The sequence below is a fragment of the Crocodylus porosus genome, unplaced genomic scaffold (assembly GCF_001723895.1).
Source record: "Crocodylus porosus isolate Cpor-Errol unplaced genomic scaffold, CroPor_comp1, whole genome shotgun sequence".
Lineage (NCBI taxonomy): Eukaryota > Metazoa > Chordata > Crocodylia > Crocodylidae > Crocodylus > Crocodylus porosus.
The window spans coordinates 9,932,717-9,951,540 of NW_017728916.1; the positions used below are offsets into that span (position 1 = coordinate 9,932,717).

Sequence of the window (18,824 nt, forward strand, 5' to 3'; positions counted from 1 at the left end):
TAATGGGGAGGAGGTGAAAGCCCCCCAGTTACTGTTATAGTTCTGGTAGCATCAAAAAGCCCCAACAAAGATGGAGACCCCATTGGGCCAGCTACCAAAAAAGCTGGTCCCTTTCCCAAGGTGCTTACCTTCTCATTAGACAAAAGTTGTATCACCACCCCCTTTGTACATGCAGTGAAATGAGATGTAGAGACATTATGTGGCTTGTCCAAAGTCACACAAGGAGTAGGCTATAAAGGCCAGAACTGCACTTCAAGTCAAGTCATTCCTGAGGCTGCTGTGACCATTGGGGCACCTTAGATGCTGTGCATCACTGGCGATTCTTTGGGCAAAGTGAACTGGTCTCTATGTATGGGTGGCTGTTGGTTCACAGGGGGCTCATCTGTCCTTTGACAGGTCTTGCTTTTAGTTCACATACTCGCCTCACCCAGGCTAGCCTAGGTTGGTGTGCCGGTTTAGTTGCTGACAACCTGACCATGGAACTGGCTGTGCTGGTTTACATGGGACCAGAGAGCAGGCCAAGACAGGCCTGGCCTGGCAGAACTGCACTTGCCTCTCTTAATTTCTAGCTTATTGTCATAACTACAAACCCATCCTTCCTCCCTGAGGAAAACAATGCGTTAAAGGCTCTTTTCCCTTGTTCTGAAACAATTAGTGTTTGGCTGTTTCCAACCCTTTTTCCACCTTCACTGAAATTCAATCACTTTACTCATGGATTCGTTTCCCGCGTTTCTTTGAAGTCATCAGCCGTAAAATGTTTGTCCGTGAAAGGAAAAAAAAAAGGGGGTTATGCTCTGGAGTGTTTCGGGGCAAATATGAATACATGGAATAAGAATATTCAACTGACTCTGACAGAACAATAGGAAAAAGCCTGGAAGTGAGCAGCCGAAGAAAGTTTAAGCAACGTTTTTGTTGTGGGAGATGGTAGTGAACAAACCTCCCCACTACGAAGGGTTTTTTCCAGGAAGTGTGGGCTGTGACAATCTTGCATGCCTTAACTATCTTGAGTCGCATGTTACCGAGGACAGTTCTCATGCTGCTCATGACTACAACTTTTGAAGAGGAAGCCTCAGAAACGTGAATACAGAATGAATGAACCTTATACCCCAACGACACCTAGACCTACGAGTACCGGCTCATCAATCACCATGAAAATTTTTATATGCTTTCTTAGTGTATTTATTGTAGCACAGACTATTGGGACTGCACTATTTTGCTTATATTTTCACATGCAGTTGGACAAGGTAAGATTAGTAGTAAGACTGTGTTAACTGGACCAGTACTAAAATGATTTATTTTCAGCACAGAAAAAATTGTTGAACAAAAGTGAATAATAATGCAAAAGCTGTTAATAATTTTCTTATATAGAAGTGGCATGTATCACATACATTTTCTTGTTTGGGTCTTAATCTGCCACTTACTGAAGAAAATATACATGCTTAGATTATATAAAGTTCACAGACTTAAAATTTATACAGAAGATATATTTTGCTAATGAATCATGCAATTAATAAAAGAATTTTGGATCAGCAGAGTGAAGTGTAGATTATATCAAAACAAGTGTATTTGATCAGGTTAAATTCCGAGATGATAGAAAGTATTGCATTCAAGTCAGCGTGAAAACCATGAATGATGAGTCCATGCTCTTTGGGAGTAAATGGATACCTTTTAATTTGTGATAGTATTTTAGACCTAGTTATATTATGATTTATAGTGACACTTAGAAAGAGAGAGTGATGCCAGAAGTGAATTTTTATGTAAAAGTTTTAGAGACAGTTTTACTTTACAACTCTTCTTCATACATTAAGAAAAAAAGAGTAGACTTATTTTTAAATAGACACAATCCAAATGGTTTCATCTTATGCTTCTGAGACTGTTTATTAAAGAATCTGAAATGTAAAAGTTGTTTTCAATGTTGTTGTTGCTCCAGTGGCGAATAAGCCATCTAATGCCACCTTATTTAAAACTAAGTTTTACTCAAACAACAGTGAAGAGATATAACAGGAGAGCCAATTAAAATATATATAGAATCAAATGTATTCAACTTAAACAGTCCAAAAGAATGTTTTTCTTGGTGAAATTTAAAAAAAATGATAATTATTGGTTCACATTTATAATTGAAATGTTAATGAGTTAACAGTGAATGTGGACTATTCAGGTTGCATGTATGTGAAGTGTAGAACTGGGCTTCAAAAGTGTAAGTGCGAATGGGGTGTTGGCGATAGCCGTGTTGGTCTAAGGATATAGGCAAACAAGGTTATTTGGATAAATGTGATATCTTTTATATTATATCTTTTATTAGACCAATAGTTGGTGTTAGAAGATATCACATTTGCCCAAAGAACCTTGTCTACCTAAGTGCGACCGGTGAATTAGTCTGCGAGAATCACAGTGGTACAATGTTCATAGATTGGACTGGTTTGCAGAATCCTTGTTCTCCTCCTGTTGCACCTTTCTGCGCAAGCAGGTCCCATTTGGCACTACCAGTAGTATACCTAAGGGGGTGTCCAGGGCACCATCCCTGGGTGCTGACTGGAGGGGTGAGAGACACAAAAAGAGCAACTATTATGCTTCTGGTCTCGCTGTTGGCAGCCCAGCAGCAGCTGCTGCCCCATGTGCCATCACCATCTATAGGTGACTAAATATCCATTACACCTGCAGACACAATTCAAAGTGAGCACAGGAGTCAAAGTCTGTCCAGTGGATGGAATGACTGGTTACTGCTGCAGCAATGGAAAATGTCACTTTCCCAAAATTAACAGCATCAGCTGGTTTGGTTTTAAAGATGATAATTAGAGGTCGTAGGACGCTTTTAAAAATCTGACTCTACCATTTTATTGTGAACAGCCTGACCTGTAGACTCTCCACTGATGCAGCCCTTAGGGAACCTGCTTGGATTTCAGCAGTTTTAACCCCATTTTTTAAAATTAAATTTGGTGATTTTTTGGAACAAAAAAGTTTCAAAATGAAAAATCATTAAAGTTTAGTTTCTAAACATTACAATGAAATTGTAGAACTTCCATTTTTTTCACATTTTTTGTCTGAATCTATTACAGAATTTGACTGCAGTTCACAACTAATTTTGGTCTCCTTAAAACCATATTTTTTGGCAAATAAACTCTCCACTAAAAAGAATTTGCCCTGTTCTTATTATGAGCCATATCTTTGATTTTACTGGGACAAACTAATTAGAGCAGGTACAGATCTACATGAGTACTGGCCACAGACCAAGCCCTTAATGACTGGTCCAGATTCCTGAGCCGATACCTGTTGTCAAGGTGATGCATGTCCTACCTTTTCAAAGAGGGGAGGAGTGGAATGTAATGTGAATTAATACTAAAGACTTGACAGTAGGTTTCACTTGTTGTTGCACGGTTCAGGTAGAAATATGTTGTGAGGACTAGCTTCCCAGATGTGATGTTAGCAAAATTCCCATTGAAGTGAAAGAGAATTTTGTCTGTGTCTGGACGTCAGGTCATCGAGACATGTGGGATGGGGGGCTTACCCATCTGTGAGTTATCATTTCAGAATAAGGTTTGCCTGTTTTCCTTTGTCACCTGGCCACTTTCCCACTAGCATAACTTTTACCCTTTCTGTCATCTCGCCTGCAGCTGAAAGATGGCATGAGCTTAAATGAAGATTTCTTATTCCTGAAAAGATTACACGAATGTCAGAAACCAAAAGGTGTGGAATCTTCATTACTGGACTGTAAGAAGATTACAGACAGGTTGAAGCATCTCCTAATGAAGGTAAGAGGCTGAGTCTACACAGGTGCACACACCCGTACACAGTCTTACAAGCTGTATTTAAAAAACAACTTTGGTGTGCTTTTACATCCTAGGCCAGATTTCAGTCTTAGTTAAAGGGAAGTTAAATGTAGACTAACTCCTCTGAAGTCAATGGAATTGCTCTTTTGCAACTGTCACTAGAATCTGGAAGCCTGATCTTGCCAGCACAAACTCTACCAATCACACAGTGGAAACAAAGGTATAAGGAAATCCTTGTTTGCACTGGAGCTCAGGAAGTAGCGTAACTGAGGGGAAGCAATCAGGACAGCAGCCCTGGGGGCTGCTTTTGTGAGGGGGTGCAAAAGCAGCAGTTGCCACAGCAGCGTGTCATTGCGCAGCGCATTCAGCACAGCGGGAGCTGGTGCTGCTCAGCCTCTGAGCGCAGGCACTTTCTCTTTAGAACCAAAGCTCCAGAAGGCTGGACTCCGTGTCTCTGATATTAAATATCATGCACAGGAAGCCAAAACACCCAACAAATCATAATTATGATCATCAAGCAGCAAGACAAGTTATCTGTTACGATATCTATAATGCATCATCCTAAAAAGCATAGATAAGATTCTAGGTCACTATGAACCCATTTTCACAACATTTTCTCTTTTCAAAGATTAAAACAAGTTATATCATATAACAAAAATCTCATTGTTTAACAAACAAGGCCCGAGTTCTTCAAAGAGTACACAGAGCTTTGATGACAACTTCCATTGGCTTCTGGGGAGAGCAATAGAGAGAAATGAAGCTGACTGCCAGTTTGTACACCAATCTGGAGAGCAAGCTCCCTGTGTGGACTGATGGCAGGATCTGGCCCTGTGACTAATTCAGTAGCCCTGAAAGGCTGATTCTCTGATGTATGCCACCTTGCAAAATCTGACACTTCTACACAGTGGGTGTCAAATGCTAACTGGTTTGATAACAGATAGGATTTTTACACCCACTTTACACAAATGTCAAAGAGTATGTGGGTTGTAAGGCAGGGTAGAGTCAGGCCTGGATGCTGTGGTCATAGTGAGGGCAGAGGTGTAGCATCTCTTGACAGCTTGAAAAGACAGTGTGCTCTGCAAATACAGGAGGGACAGAAGGCAGCAGCTCCTCCAGTTGCAAGGAAACAGAACATAAGTTGCATGAGAAAATATAATCTGACCCAGGCTCTTGGTTTCACACAGTCCTAGGCTTGCATCAGAAAGTGTAGCACCATTACTTTTAATCAGCATTCCATGGACAGGTTTGAGCTATCTTGTGGCACCAAATGGTTCATAATGGCTGCAAGGATGTGCTTCATCAGATAGTAGTTTGTTGGGTTTTTTTAAAAAAGGGACTTACATGAGCTCTTAAGCAAAGATCATGAAAGATCAAGTTCATCAGTGAGTTCCCTCTCACAATTCTCTGTGACTGAAGACAGCCAAACCTAAATTGGTGTCAAACCTGGGAGAAGGAGCCCTCAATCTCTGTGTCTCTTGGAATTATTTATCACCTTGTTTACTGTGCTCAAGATATCTAGTGTTTTGATATTCTTGTCTGCCTTAAGTGAAAATCCTTGGGGTATGCACCCCCGGGGACCTGACCTAACCTTCATCAGTCAGTGAGAGTCATTTTTAAAGCTTTGGATCAGAGTCTAGCTGATGAGGTCTATTGTTACTGAACTTGGCCAGCTTCTACAAGTTCCTAATACCCTCTAGGTGTGTAAGAAACGATGGAGTCTGGCATAGCAACAATGTGCGCTGGCCTTCCAGAAAAGCTTTGGTCTGATGATGCACATTTTTTAATTGCCCTGAATACTCTTTTCATATATATATATATATATTTCTTTTTGGTTTGCAAATAAACTTTTTCAGTCAGAGCATCTTAATTATGGAAAACGTGACATCAAAGACTCTTTAAACTGCAAGCTACAAATGGAAAGTCAAAGCTCTGCTGTGCGTATGATATTATCAAAGCTATTTTCACAAGTTATGTAGTTATACATGCCCTGTAACTAAGAGCTCAGGGCCAAATTGTGCCTTCATTTATACTTGCTGAGTTCTGTGTGTCTGCACTGGAAGAAATGAGGGCAGGCAGAATTAGGTCTTAAATAACTGCTGTACCAAAGTAATGAAGATGAGTTCCTGCATTGCAGGAAAGAAAAGATTTCAGCATATGAGATATGAAAATGGGAACCCACTGATTTTCTTCCTTCTCTCTCAAATATTTAACTTCTACCTGTACTACAGAAACACTGAATGTGTATGTAGGTACCAGAATGATCAGAGAGGATTATGTACAGTAAAAATGTTTATCAAATCCTTTTATTTAGAGCTTGTGAAGATATAATAAGCTTTTATAATGTCAGTCACTTTCAATGGATCTGTATTGGAATCACAGGCATTGCACTACATCTCCGTGTATTATGACTTTCCTTACATGGTAACTCTAAGGCTGGCATTATGATACCTGTGATTATGATACAGGCAGTATACGATGACATGTGTGAGGTACAGAACATTACTTCAACACTGGCTTTTCAATCAGTGAATCTCTGAATAACTTCTTTTCTACTATCCTTGTTTTAGGAGGACAACACCAAAAAAGACACTGAAACATATGAAAAGCTGAAAGGTATGTTCTAGAAGTTTGGGACAAACTTTTTGCTACTGGAGAATTAAATCAGTGCAGAGACATACTTTTCTTTGCATCATTGCAAACCAAGGGGGTTGCACAGGGAACTAGATAATGAGATATGCTGCATTTGGGGCCTGACCCATGGCAAAAATCACATTGATCAGCCTTTGGTTTCTAATGGTATTTTAAAGGGTCCAGAGTCCATATCTTAATGTCTTTGTCAACTGTTAGCTTTCATGTATCATTTGAAACAAGGTTAGAGGTTTTGCTTTGCTTATTGCCTAGGTTTTTCAAAGCTATTGTGGCATGATGACAGGAGGCAGAAGAATATCTGACAATAGTCTGGAGAAGGATAAAATATCAGAGGAATAAAAGAGCTTGTACAGAAAGCTGCCAAGTAGGGAATTGCTAGGTCTGCTATCATGTAAGCCAGTAATGAACACTATAGTGTTTGGCTGAGTGACTGGCATCTAGGTCTGAGCAGACAGGTTAAGTCAGCACAGGTGTAAGCAGCCACATGTAAAGGCATATCCAAGTTAGTTTCTCCACTGGTGCTACCCCTGCCTGTGACACTAAAACTTCTGGCAGCGAGTCTCACAGTTCCTTGTGTTGCAGTAAGCTGAGCTGGGCTGTGATCCTCGCCTAGTGAAATGTGGGAGAATACGTTTGTCCTTCTGGTCACACAAGAGAGGAGTAGTGTGGGATTATCCACAAATGAGTAGGTTTAATTTATGCTCTCACTGCAAAGGGGTGGGATTTGACCCTCAGGAAAAGTAGAACCTCTAACCCATGTCCTAAGCAGAGATAACTAGTTTTGAATGAAAGCACCCAAATCTCAGGAGAGAAAGGGTTTTATGTGTAGCTGGGAATGCAGCTCAGACTTATATCAAAGAAAAAACCCAGGCTAACTCTACAGTGAAGACATACCCAGCCACCCTCATCTTGGGAATGAACATATTCCAGCCTAGCCACAGCTAACACAGCACCCCACCTTTGAGTGGGATCAGTTTCAATTCCTCTGCTGCCATCCACCTGGGATCTATCTGGCAACTTATCTTCCTCAGCCTTAATCTTCATGGCCCTCTAAAGTCAGGAACATTGTTATTTAGGAACTTATGGCCCACCTTGCATTTGAAATTTGCTGAGACTTCTCCACTGCCGATGTTTAGAAGACATCCTTCAGATGCCTGCGGCAAGACATTCTCTGTAAAAAACACCCATCTTTCTGTGCCTGTCAGAGCATGAGTTTGCATTCAAATACATGCTGCTCCATCAGATTAGCTCTGGTCCTGCAGGCATCTGCTTACTACAGCATGGGAGACTGGGATTGTGTTGGATAGATCAGGCAATGTCAGGGATAAGATATTTTTAATCAGTTCTGGCCCTTGCATCTGTTAACATAATTATAGTGCAATACAACATCTAGTGTGGTCTCAGGTAGAGAACAAGAATTAAAACATCAATTAATCACCGGTTTTGTTTAGTTGCAGATGTCAGGAGGCACCCAGTTGCAGCTCACCTGGCAGGAATTAAGAAGGGCAACAAATCAGTACCAGGTAAGGAAGCTTCCTTCCCAGATCACATTCACAAATGGGGCCATGTATTATATAAATAATGCCATCATGGAGTTTAGTAACACCAAAAACCAAACCTGACAACAGACATTTTTTCTTTGCTCAAGGCTAGTGTTGTTCTATTCTTAAGCATATATTTCCTAGAAATAAAAAAACAGTGCCTGATTTTTAAGGCATATTTTTAGTGAAATGAAAATGGTTTAGTTTTTTCCCCTAATGGAACCAATCTTTCATCTCCCAGCTAAAGTCAAAGGAAGATAAATTGGATCCTGCAATCCAGTAACACTCAGGGGTCCTGTTGCAGTTCATACTTTAAAGGGAGGCGGGATGGACTGGCTGTAGAGGAGTGTGTGAGAGAGAGCTGTGGGTGTAATTTTCCTAAAGCTATTTTTGTTTCCCTTTTTAGAAGAAAACTTGCCATGGGCAGAGTGGCATTATTGTAGAATTGCCTCTCTCTCAGCTGTGGGAGAAAAGGTTCAAAACTGCTTAAGCAAAGTGGGGATGGGTAATATGAATCATCATATGTAGACTTCAAAGGAGCTCATGCTGAAGTACAGGAGACAAATATTAATATTCTGCAAACCCTTAGTCACAGGTCAGCTCTTGCAGACCCTGAATGGTTTCAAGAGAGATCTTTATGCTAGCCTTGTCTCCTAAAATTTCCCAGTAGTGATAGCAACAGTTACAGTATTGATTAGACCAAGTTGTGTTGGCTGGTGACTTTTTGTCATCACTAGGCCCATAGATCACCATATAAATCATGATTACTTGGAGCAGGGCTCAGCTGTCTTTTGAAACCACTCAGCTGGGACCATTTTCATTGCCATTTTAGCTGCTTTCACACCAGCAATAAGTTAATTTCCTAGTGTGTCCCTGGCTAAGGTGACAACCTGCAAATGGAAAAAAAAGGGAATTACTCAAATGAGTAAGAGCTTGAAGATGATACCCTCAATCTTGTAAAGATCTCCCCACTTGGGCCTATTTTAATTGACTCTAGAGCAAATACCAGTAAATAGCATTGCTCTTTCCATCTGTGATGCTTCAACTTACTCAGGTTTCAGCTTACCTCAGAGCTCAGCAGCACATGTGGAAAACTTAGATAAAATCACAGAAGTAAGAAAGTCACTGCATGAATGTGCTCCTTAGTGAGATATTTTGTTGAGATTAGAACACAAAGTGAAAACTCATGCAAATTAAATGGTATCCTGGACAGTGGGGGAGAAAAGAAAACCATCCACTGTCCTAGAAATACATAGGTGGTATGCTTTATTCTTTCACTAGTGGATCTTCTTAGGAAGTGATGATGTCTCCAGCCAGCTACCCACGAAATGAATAGGATTTCAGCGAGGGTAGGGTTGGGTAATTGTGTATTACTGAAAGAGCCCAGAGTTCATTCCCTTAAATATTTAATGCTCTGCCTTGCCCATCTAGCTTTAGCACCTGCCATTTGACATCTAGCACACACAAAACAGCCAGCCTGGCACACAGCAGAGATTGGTAGTGGAGGTCTGTGTTTTGCCACAAGACCATTTATGTTTTGTGTGTCGTCAAGCTCTGAGGCACTCGCTGCAAATATAGATTGAAACTTCCAGCCACTTTTTTTTTTATACATCCTCACTTCGTTCTCACCTCCTTTGGTGACTGGAGGAGCACAAGTGCAGAAGGAGCACGATAGCGAGCACCGCTCATGTGCCAGCGACACATAAAAGTACCAGGCTGAAGAACCTACATTTTTAATATGAAATCATCATTCATTTCAGAGAGGTCCTGATGGCCCTGAGTCAGACCAGTATGCAGCTCCTGTACAAGGCAGTGAGAGTTGTGTTTCAGTATCTGCAATGCACCTTGGACTGTGTGGGCTTCAAAGAACCGATGCCTACTTATGCTAACCTGGTTTTTTGTATTTACTATTTGCAAGGAAACATATTATAGCACGTGTGATGGTGGTGAAATACAGTGCCACCAGGTCAATTAGAGGGAGCAGTCCAGGATTAGAAACCGCACAAAAAAGCCCTTTCTTCCCTTTCCCTGCAGAGCGGAGACTGAGGGGCTGCAGACAACCTCTGCTTCAATAAGATGACAATCTAAATGGATGAGAGGGGCACAGGGTGGGAATAATCCCATTGAGGTTAAACTTTCAACTAGTGTTTTTCCTCTTAATGTGATTCCTGACTTGCCAGGCTCAATGGTGATATTTTTCCCTTTGCAGTTTTAGAGTGGAAGACAACTGGGTATGCCCCTACAAACAACTTGATATCCTACAAAGAAGGGAAACTGAAGGTGGAGAAAGCAGGGGTTTATTACATCTATGCCCAAGTCAGCTTCTGCACCAAGCCAGCACCTCAGGCACCATTTACTGTGTATATTTATTTGCACCTGCCTTTGGAATCAGATCGGCTCTTGTTAAATGGACTAAATACACACAGCTCATCAGACTTGTCCTGTGGCCTCCAGTCCACTCATGTGGGAGGAGTATTTGAACTCCGGCAAGGTGACGTGGTATTCGTTAATGTGACAGATTCAACTCTTGTGAACTACAATCATGGAAGCACATACTTTGGTATGTTTAATCTTAACTGAAAGGAGATCTACCGTGAAGAACAGATCTGCAGTTGTCACTGCACAGGAAGCCCTAACGCGACTTTGTTGAACAAAGTGGCTTCTCCTGGTTTCCAATATTTATATTCCCCTGCATCTTTAGTTTTCTCATTTCTAGAGTTGTATATTTTATTATTTATTAATGGGACAGAACAAGCCCTTAGAAGAGAAATGGAAAAAAGTTTGGAGCTGTTATTCTGTGCACTTTGTTCTGTACGTGTCTGTATTATATGTATTTAAGCTTTCAACACTGTGTGTGTTACCATTTGTTTGACAGGGTGGATGTCTCAATTAATGTCATATAAGCTTACTTAGTGGACAGTAATACTGGTGTTTCTTCCCAAATAATGTTACATGTCTCAAGGGACTCTTATCAAGATGTATTTTTGTCTCCATCTGCATATAAAATGAGAGTGGAAAAACCTTAAGAGGCTTAGGAACATCTTCTGTGTAAAGCATGCAATCAGCAAAATGCGTTCCTTATGTCGTAGCTGATGATGATGCATGTTTGCCATATAAGCTGGGTTTCATCTGAAGTATTCCTTTTTTCCACCCATAGGCGTGTATAATATGCAATCAGCAGAGTCTCTCGTACCTTTGAACATAACATGGCATTTGCTCAGGCATGCTCATGCTGGGTGAAATTCAGGCTGTAGTGCAGGGGTAGCACAGACCTCTCAGAACACAGATTTCTTGAGACCTATGCGGCCATCTGCCCAGTGAACCTCACCCACTAGCCTAGACTGTCCTCCTGCTACTCCTGTGCAGAAAAGGATGTCTCCTACTTCTATACTTCTCCATGCCCCATGAAGGACCCTCCTCCATGACTCCTGGTTCCATGCTAGAAAGAAGGGTGAAAAGGCAGAGGACAGGAATCAGGCACATTTATGCCTTTTCCAGTCCTATGAAAAAATCCAAGTTGTCTCCTTTGTTATGTGGAGCGTGCACTCAGTGTCCTGGAGCTACCACAGCCAGGGAGAATGGTAGAATAGCACCACTAAAGCTATAAAACAGGTGAGCAGAGAGAGGGACTCTGTAACCAGGCCCCACAGCATTTTGGATGTGGAAAATATATAGGAAAGTCCTCACTGAAATTTTCTACTCTGGACCCTTAGTCCCATGGGCTTGACTTGGGGAACTCCAGGGTATAAGGACATTTACATAGCACCTTTATCCAGAGATCCCAACTGTTTGAGAGATATTCTGGGGTATTTCCTTGAGTAGTACATAGTCACGGAAGTAGTTTTGGGGAAGTCCGTAGGCTTGTTCAAGCAAGGGTTGTAGGACAGGGCATGAGAGCTTTCACTGAGTAAAGACTATATGAGATTAATTTCTGTATTATACTTGGGTTGCTGGTTCAATTCCAAAGTGTCTCCTCTGGGGTGGAAAGCAGTAGCTTTTAAACATGGATTGTATAAATTCCATCATCCTGAAAATATAAGACCTGATTCTTCACCTACTGAAATCAAGGGGAGCTGTGCTCAGACTTTGCCCGTCTAATCTTACAGTAATTTAATGTGTAGTTTGTTGGCTGTTATCTGAAATGCATAACTTTATTAGAGAATGGAGTCAGAGATATGTTCTTGTTTGATGCATTGTATAAAAAATTATTTATTTAACTAAAACTGTATTATATTGATGAACAAAAGGGAGGGAATAACTAACAGTTGCATTGAAAACTATGAAAAAATTGCATTGAAAACTATGAAAAGGTGTGAAAAGACTAAACCTGGTTGTACTTCTGCAATAATACTCGTTGCACATGATTGAATGTTTAAATCTGAAGTGTTAAGGAGGATGTGCTGTGTTGCTTACACACCATGGTGCAACACGGAGGTATTTTGCAGCCTAGCTACAACAGTCGGTCTAGAAATCTGTACACTGTAGTGCTACAAATAACATGCCCTTTATAATTTAACAAATAAAATGTCATTTTATACAGTTTTAACACTGGCTGTATGCTTTTCTTTTCAAATATGAGGTCTGAGTTTGTCACTCTGATGTCGGGATCTGTCACAGGGTCTATTCTGCTGCTTGTCACTGCAATATCCTATAACATATGATGGATTACTATATACAGTTTCCTATCTGCAAAATGCTCTTGAAATATGAGGAGGATTTGTCCTGTCCTCTGTAACTGTACATATATGCATAATATCTAACTTGTGCAGCTATGTAGCCTTTTCCCCTTCCTTTTTTTGTGCAAAATTTTCTTTTCCTACTACAATTATGTTTCCTTTAGCTAGCTTGGATTTGTTGTCAGCCGCAGAGACGTCGTTCTGTGGTTTAACTGGGTGCCAAAACCTCCTACAACATCAGGCTTATTTCACAATGTCTCTTGCTTGATGTTGTAAGGGAACAATTCAATATTTGGGCCCTTTTAATAACTTAATAACAAGGTTCAAATCAATGAGATTTAGGCACCTAAATAGGATCAAGGGCATAGCATATTTTTGTGCATCCAAGTCTTCCTTCGTCTCATACTACACAACCATTAACGTATTATATTAGAGCAATGCATTTATTGTTTGTACTGATACAACACCATTTTAAATATGAATTTCCTGACTAAATGAATAGATCAATAAAAAACACAGTAACCCGCTTCACTACATCGTGAATAATGTATGCATTTAAACCTGAAATCAAAACTAAACCAAATCCAAACCAAATTAAAATGCATGCATCTGTGCTCATCACCTCACAGCCCCTTTGAGTATTTGGCCCGGTTCCTTTTTCCAGCGGCACAAATCCCAAGGTGTGCTACCAAATCTGGTGGGGTTTTTTGAGGTAATTCGGTAGGGTTTTTTTTAACCTGGCTCCTGGGCAGATATACCAGAGCGTCGCACATTTGTAGTCCAAGCGGCTGGCAGGCTCAGGACCCAGATGGAGCGGGCCACAGGGACTGTGAGGAAATGTGGAGGCCCCAGGAGAAAGGGCACGTGGAGGATGAGGGAGACATGAGGCAGACTTCCAGGCGGCTGAAGCCGGGGGAGAAACACAGAGCGATGGGGAGTGTTGAGGGGGACTGAGGGGCTGCAGACAGTAGGCATGAGGGGAAAGATGGCAGGACAGGGCCTCACCCTGAGGTGGCTGTGAAGGAGGAGGGGGCAGGGGATGCCGATGCCTTCCCAGAAGCAGTATGGGGTAGAAGGACAAGGATAGGAGGATTTTGCCTGTGGATTTAAGGCTGGATGTCGAGCCTCTCATATAAATTTGGGGCATGAGGAAAGCTTCAAAAATGAGAAGGAGCCCTCCCTCTTCCTCCACAAACATACATGCTTGCTCCTGCCCCACATTTTGCTCTCACTACACATTTATTTGAGAATATTTTCTCTGTTTTACATAAAATATCACTTTTCTGTGCCCATCTGGTGGGGTAGGCACCCCTGCGCCACAGAGTGGCAAGATGGATGACACCGGTCCCACAGGCAGCACCACTCCCCTCAGCCGGGAGCCCCGTGAGGAGAGCGGGAGAGGAGAGGATGAGGCCATCCCCGCCAGCAGCGCACTAGTGATATGGGGCAAAAGCCGAATGGGGGAAGGAAGATCAGGGAGAAACTTCAGGGCAACCAGATGATAGCTACCCCACCCCATGGGCTCAGTGAAGCCTTCGTCCGCCATATAATTCAACATGGCAGCCATGCCTGAGGGAAACTCACCACAGCCCCGCCACATGCGAGGGACCCGGGACTTTGCAGAGGCCTCAGAGGTGGCCCCCTTCATGCTGCACGCAACTCTTTTGAAGGAGCTTTTCTTTTTATTTGATGGGGAAAGCCATGGCTGGTCAGTGCTTAACGCCATGCCGGCAGCTCTGGAGACCTGCCGCTCTCTTCAGAGCAACGCCGCCAGGGATGCTACCGACTCTTCCCTCAGGCAGGAGCCAGGGCTTCGCTGAGGAAACCATTTTGTCCCGGGCATCTGGGGTAAAGCGGAGACTCCAGCTAAGCCAAGTGCTGGTGGCCTGGAAGTGTTTTGTGGGATTCCTCGGTGGAAACATTATTTTAGTGTGTTTTTTTTATAGGGTCAGAGAGACACAGGAGTAATGTTAGGAGAATAAACGAGTCAGGTGTGAGGAGAGACGTGGCTCAGGATTTCACCGGGGAGTATTAACGGGGTCAAACAAATGCATACCACTCTCAGCACATAGCCCTGGCTTCTCTACATGTCCAGCAATGATTCCTATGCCGCCACGCTGCCCGCTGGTGCGTTCCCCTACTCCTAATGGCACCCAGCGGGCTACCGAGTGGTTTTGGCAGCTAGTGCGAACACCTTCCCCAGGGCAGGCGTCTCAGTGGTGCTGCACCCCGATGGCTTCTACTTTTGCAAACTGAGCGCTGTTTTGAAGGAGGTCATGGTGATGGAGACTGTGGTTGACAGCACAGGGAGGAGCTGTTACTTTCCTCCGCTTGGGAGGATACCCCCTCTGCTTCTGTTTTTTATGCATGGTCGTTCCTGACCTGCCTTTCTCCTCATGCCATTTAATATTGATCTTGTGGGCCTGGGACAGGTAATCATGTTCTTCACAGGCAGATATCACCAAAGTCACTCTTCTTCTCAAGCACTATAACCCAGATCTGAATGTTATCCGTCTTCACCTGGCTCTTCTACCTGGCATCGGATCTCAAAGGAAGCCAGGATCACGACCCTTGTTTGACAGAGGGGGTGTAAAGTGTCGTGACTGCGGGGGTCCGTACATGCACCTGTTCCAAAATGTCTCCCATCGTATTAAAACTCTTATAAACAGGCATACGTACACAGCATGGGTTTCAAATCAACTCGCTAACCTGAGGGATATACTTCTATCCTTGGTGCAGGACTATAAAAAATGGCTGACATTTATTTCTTTTACTGGCTACGTGTCATGAGGCCCATGTTTGGGCATCTGCATATGTGCATGCCAGCAAAACAGCATACGCTGCGCGGCTACTGCAGGAACAAAGAGACGACTGCCTTCCCTGCTGCAAGATTGCTGGCTTGGTAGAAGGATGATGCTGGAAAACTGGTTGTGCCAGCTCCGTGGCATGCAGTCACATGCCAAATTTCAAATCTCTGCCCTTTGCAAGTCAGCAGAGCGTTGAAGTGACTTGACTAAGGTCACACAGCAGGTCAGTGGCAGACCTAGGTCTTGAATTCGGCATTGCTTTAGCCATAAGAGGATGCCTATTAAGATGCTTGAAAACTAAAACTACCTGAGAGAACAGGAAACACTCTGAAATAGAAAAATAGGAGTGGAAAGAGGAGGAGGAGATTGTGAGGAGCAGCCATTCTCAGATATAGCGCACCTTAGGGAGCAGAGAAGCGGTTAGTCATAGGTAAAGGAAAACCTTATTGATCTATGGCGTGCAAAACATAGGAAAACCCCACAAGTTAGCATCAGTGAATGGAGAGAATGTCATCTGATGGGTCAAATTTGCCAGATGTGACTGGGGTAGATAAGATAGCATTAAACTGCTGATCCAGGTGCAGGGATGGCTTGTTTGTTAGCACCTGGCAATGAGGCTGAGCTCCTCAAGCTTTACTGCAACACAGGTGATAAAACCAGAGTAGGAGAAGACCCAGTCAAACCAACTGGCAGAACAGTATTTTTAATGTTTGCTTGGAAGGAGCAATTATCAAGATGTTTAAACCACTGCAGCAGAGCTATTTCAGCTGGAAGTAGAGACCATCTCCTACCACAGTTGGGGCATCTGATGACGTAAGCTGTCATCTGGGAAAGCTTATGCTTCTCTAAACCAGCTAGTCTCTAAGGTACTGCTGCCCTGTCTTCTCCCTGACTTTGGACTAACATGGCTATTAACTACTTCTCTCTAGTCACTGGGAGCCTCTGAGTGTAATGTCCCCATTTTCCTCTGGCTTCCTGTGGGTCGACAACAGGGAAAGCCCATTTTCCTCAGGACAGCTTTTCAGATTTGCCCTAGCATAAGCAAGATGTAGAAAAAAACATCCTCAAGCTCGGACTGACTTTTGCTGTTAAAGAGAAATGCAAACACAGTTCATAAATTTCTCTCTCTACAGTTCCTGTATTAATGACCAGAAAATCAGAAATCCATGTAGTGACTACCTACTGAAATGTTTCACTAGATTTCCCGGGGCTTTTGCTTCTCGATTGTGTGTGTTTGGCTCACCAAAAATAGCCTGTGGAATTCAGGTCTGAGATAACGCGTAGGTGGTTAGGAGAGGCATTTGCTACCATCCAGCTGTGCTATTCAGACACGGTGGCCTTTGCTTGAGTGATTCTGTTCGTTTCTCATCCCTTCGCGTTGTGGCAGGCTCGTTTTCAGTCTACCCATGGAAAGTTTGAAGGTTGCTAAAACTTTGCTTTCCCCTCACTGTGGGCTCTTTCTGTGATTTGTTTCACTGCAGGTTTTTTGCTTTGATTTCATGGGTAAACAAGCAGTGGAGATGGCTGCAGGACTCGAAAACCAGAGACAGACTGACAAAACTCTCTCTTACACGTGTACAGTATAACCACTTTGCACAGAGCAGGAAGCTAATGGCTGGAGGTTTTCCTCTCACACAAGCTGCCTAACAGCACGAACACACAGCATCTGTACTGCATCTATGCAGTCAAAGTAGATGGACTTCACACACAGCATCTGTACAGTCAAAGTGGATGGACATACAACACACAGGCAGCCCTACTACATAGGGCTCACGCAACTCCAGGGTAGCTACTCCTTGAAAAATGCATAGGACTTTCACTACACGTGAAAATTATCACATGGAAAAATTACATGTCCCTTCCTTCTGCCAGTTTTACACCAGGATAGCTATTTGCTCAATATAAACTAGACTATCTTGTGACTAGACACTATAAGAGCCTTTTCGGTGGGCAACAAGCATGGTAGAGCTGGTTGTATGTCTGATCCTTACTATGGAATTTACTGCATTTATTACAGAGTAAAATCTGAACTACTCTGGAGAAACCGTAGGAGAAATTGTCCTGTGCATCTGCACCATCAGCTGCAGGTGGACAGGCTACACGGATTCTCTGCTCTTCCCACTTCACAAATCTTCTGCCGTGGCTTGAGACCTCTGTGTGAATGTGTTTGCCGAGATATTATTTTGCTTGTGCTATGGTACCATTGTCCACTGCGAACATCCAAACTGGCAATCTGTTCTCTTTGCACCTTATCTTTCCATCCTTCTGCCTCTGGTCTCTGGGTGGTACCAGCCACTACACATGCCTTCTACTCTTCCAAGTCACGTGTTGCAGTAGTTCCTCTCAGTTCTAGCCTCCCACCCTAGCTGTGGTTGCAGTGGGTTTGAGGGCACAGCACCTTGATAGTTGCAGTGTTTCCTGTATTGGTTTGGTGCTTACTCCTCCCTTTAACCCTGAAGGGATTGCCTGGCCTGGGGGGAAGGGATTTCCTGGAGATTATTTTTCACATAGAAGGGCTTACAATGATTTCTGCCATATTCCTATTCCAAGAGAGTCCCTGACAATGTAGAACAATGGGCCCAATCCTCCTTTTTTTCTGCCCTTCAAGCAGTCATTGGGCATATCTACATGTTCATTAATGTGCAGTGGTTACTGCACATTTAATTTAGTACTTGTATAATCAGTAGTGCTGGTGAACGCCTTTTTAGCCTAATAATACTGCACAGTAGCGTATTAGCACTGTCCGTGCCGTGACTTACTACTGAGAAGTATTTTCAGGCTACGGCGCAGTTAATGTGTCATGTAGACACTAACACTGTGTGGGTTTAAAATGCTGGCAGATCAGAATGGCAGTCCTTTACACCTACCTTGCACCCATGTAAAAAAGTGCACAGGACTTACGACAACAGAAAAGAAAACCAGACCCAGTGTATGTGAACTGGGGGGGATCCTGTTTCAGTTTGGGGATTTTTTGTTTTACACACCCCAGTCACTGAAACAGGGAAGCCTGATTTCGATATTAAACCAGCATAATACATCCCATAGGAAATGTTCCCAAAATACTGGGCACATAGGAGGAGCTATTTATCCCTGTAGCTTGGGCACATGCAGTGCAGGGAGAATGGAACTCTGAGCCAGACATTCTGCCAAATTAGGTTATTAAGTTAAAACGGGTTTGTTTCCAAGTGTTTTCGTTAGGAGACATGAGAAAAAGAGGGACTGGCTGTGACTGTAACCAACAATTCTTTAGAACGCTCAATAACAAATATAACCCACATCCCACATCCAAGTACCTAACATGTTTCCTCCCCACCCCCTACAAACAAGATGGATATTTCTCGTTTCCTAAAAGTTTGTTCTATTGCCAATATAAGTTGTGTGTTC

The 18,824-nt window shown here is 42.8% G+C and overlaps 1 protein-coding gene across 1 annotated transcript; it reads left to right on the plus strand.

Moving 5' to 3' along the window:
- The first annotated feature begins 1,039 nt into the window (after positions 1 to 1,039).
- CD40LG (CD40 ligand) lies at positions 1,040 to 12,456 on the plus strand. Its single transcript, XM_019536435.1, has 5 exons — positions 1,040 to 1,244; positions 3,612 to 3,749; positions 6,335 to 6,380; positions 7,868 to 7,939; positions 10,167 to 12,456. The coding sequence occupies exons 1-5, from the start codon at positions 1,089 to 1,091 to the stop codon at positions 10,535 to 10,537; spliced, it is 783 nt and encodes a 260-aa protein (XP_019391980.1). The 5' UTR covers positions 1,040 to 1,088; the 3' UTR covers positions 10,538 to 12,456.
- Positions 12,457 to 18,824: the final 6,368 nt, after the last annotated feature.

Coding starts and splice junctions, on each gene's coding strand:
- CD40LG (XM_019536435.1), top strand. CDS start 1,089: ATGAATGAACCTTATACCCCAACGACACCTAGACCTACGAGTACCGGC. Junction 1,245..3,611: donor TTCACATGCAGTTGGACAAG/GTAAGATTAGTA, acceptor TCTCGCCTGCAG/CTGAAAGATGGCATGAGCTT. Junction 7,940..10,166: donor GGGCAACAAATCAGTACCAG/GTAAGGAAGCTT, acceptor TTCCCTTTGCAG/TTTTAGAGTGGAAGACAACT.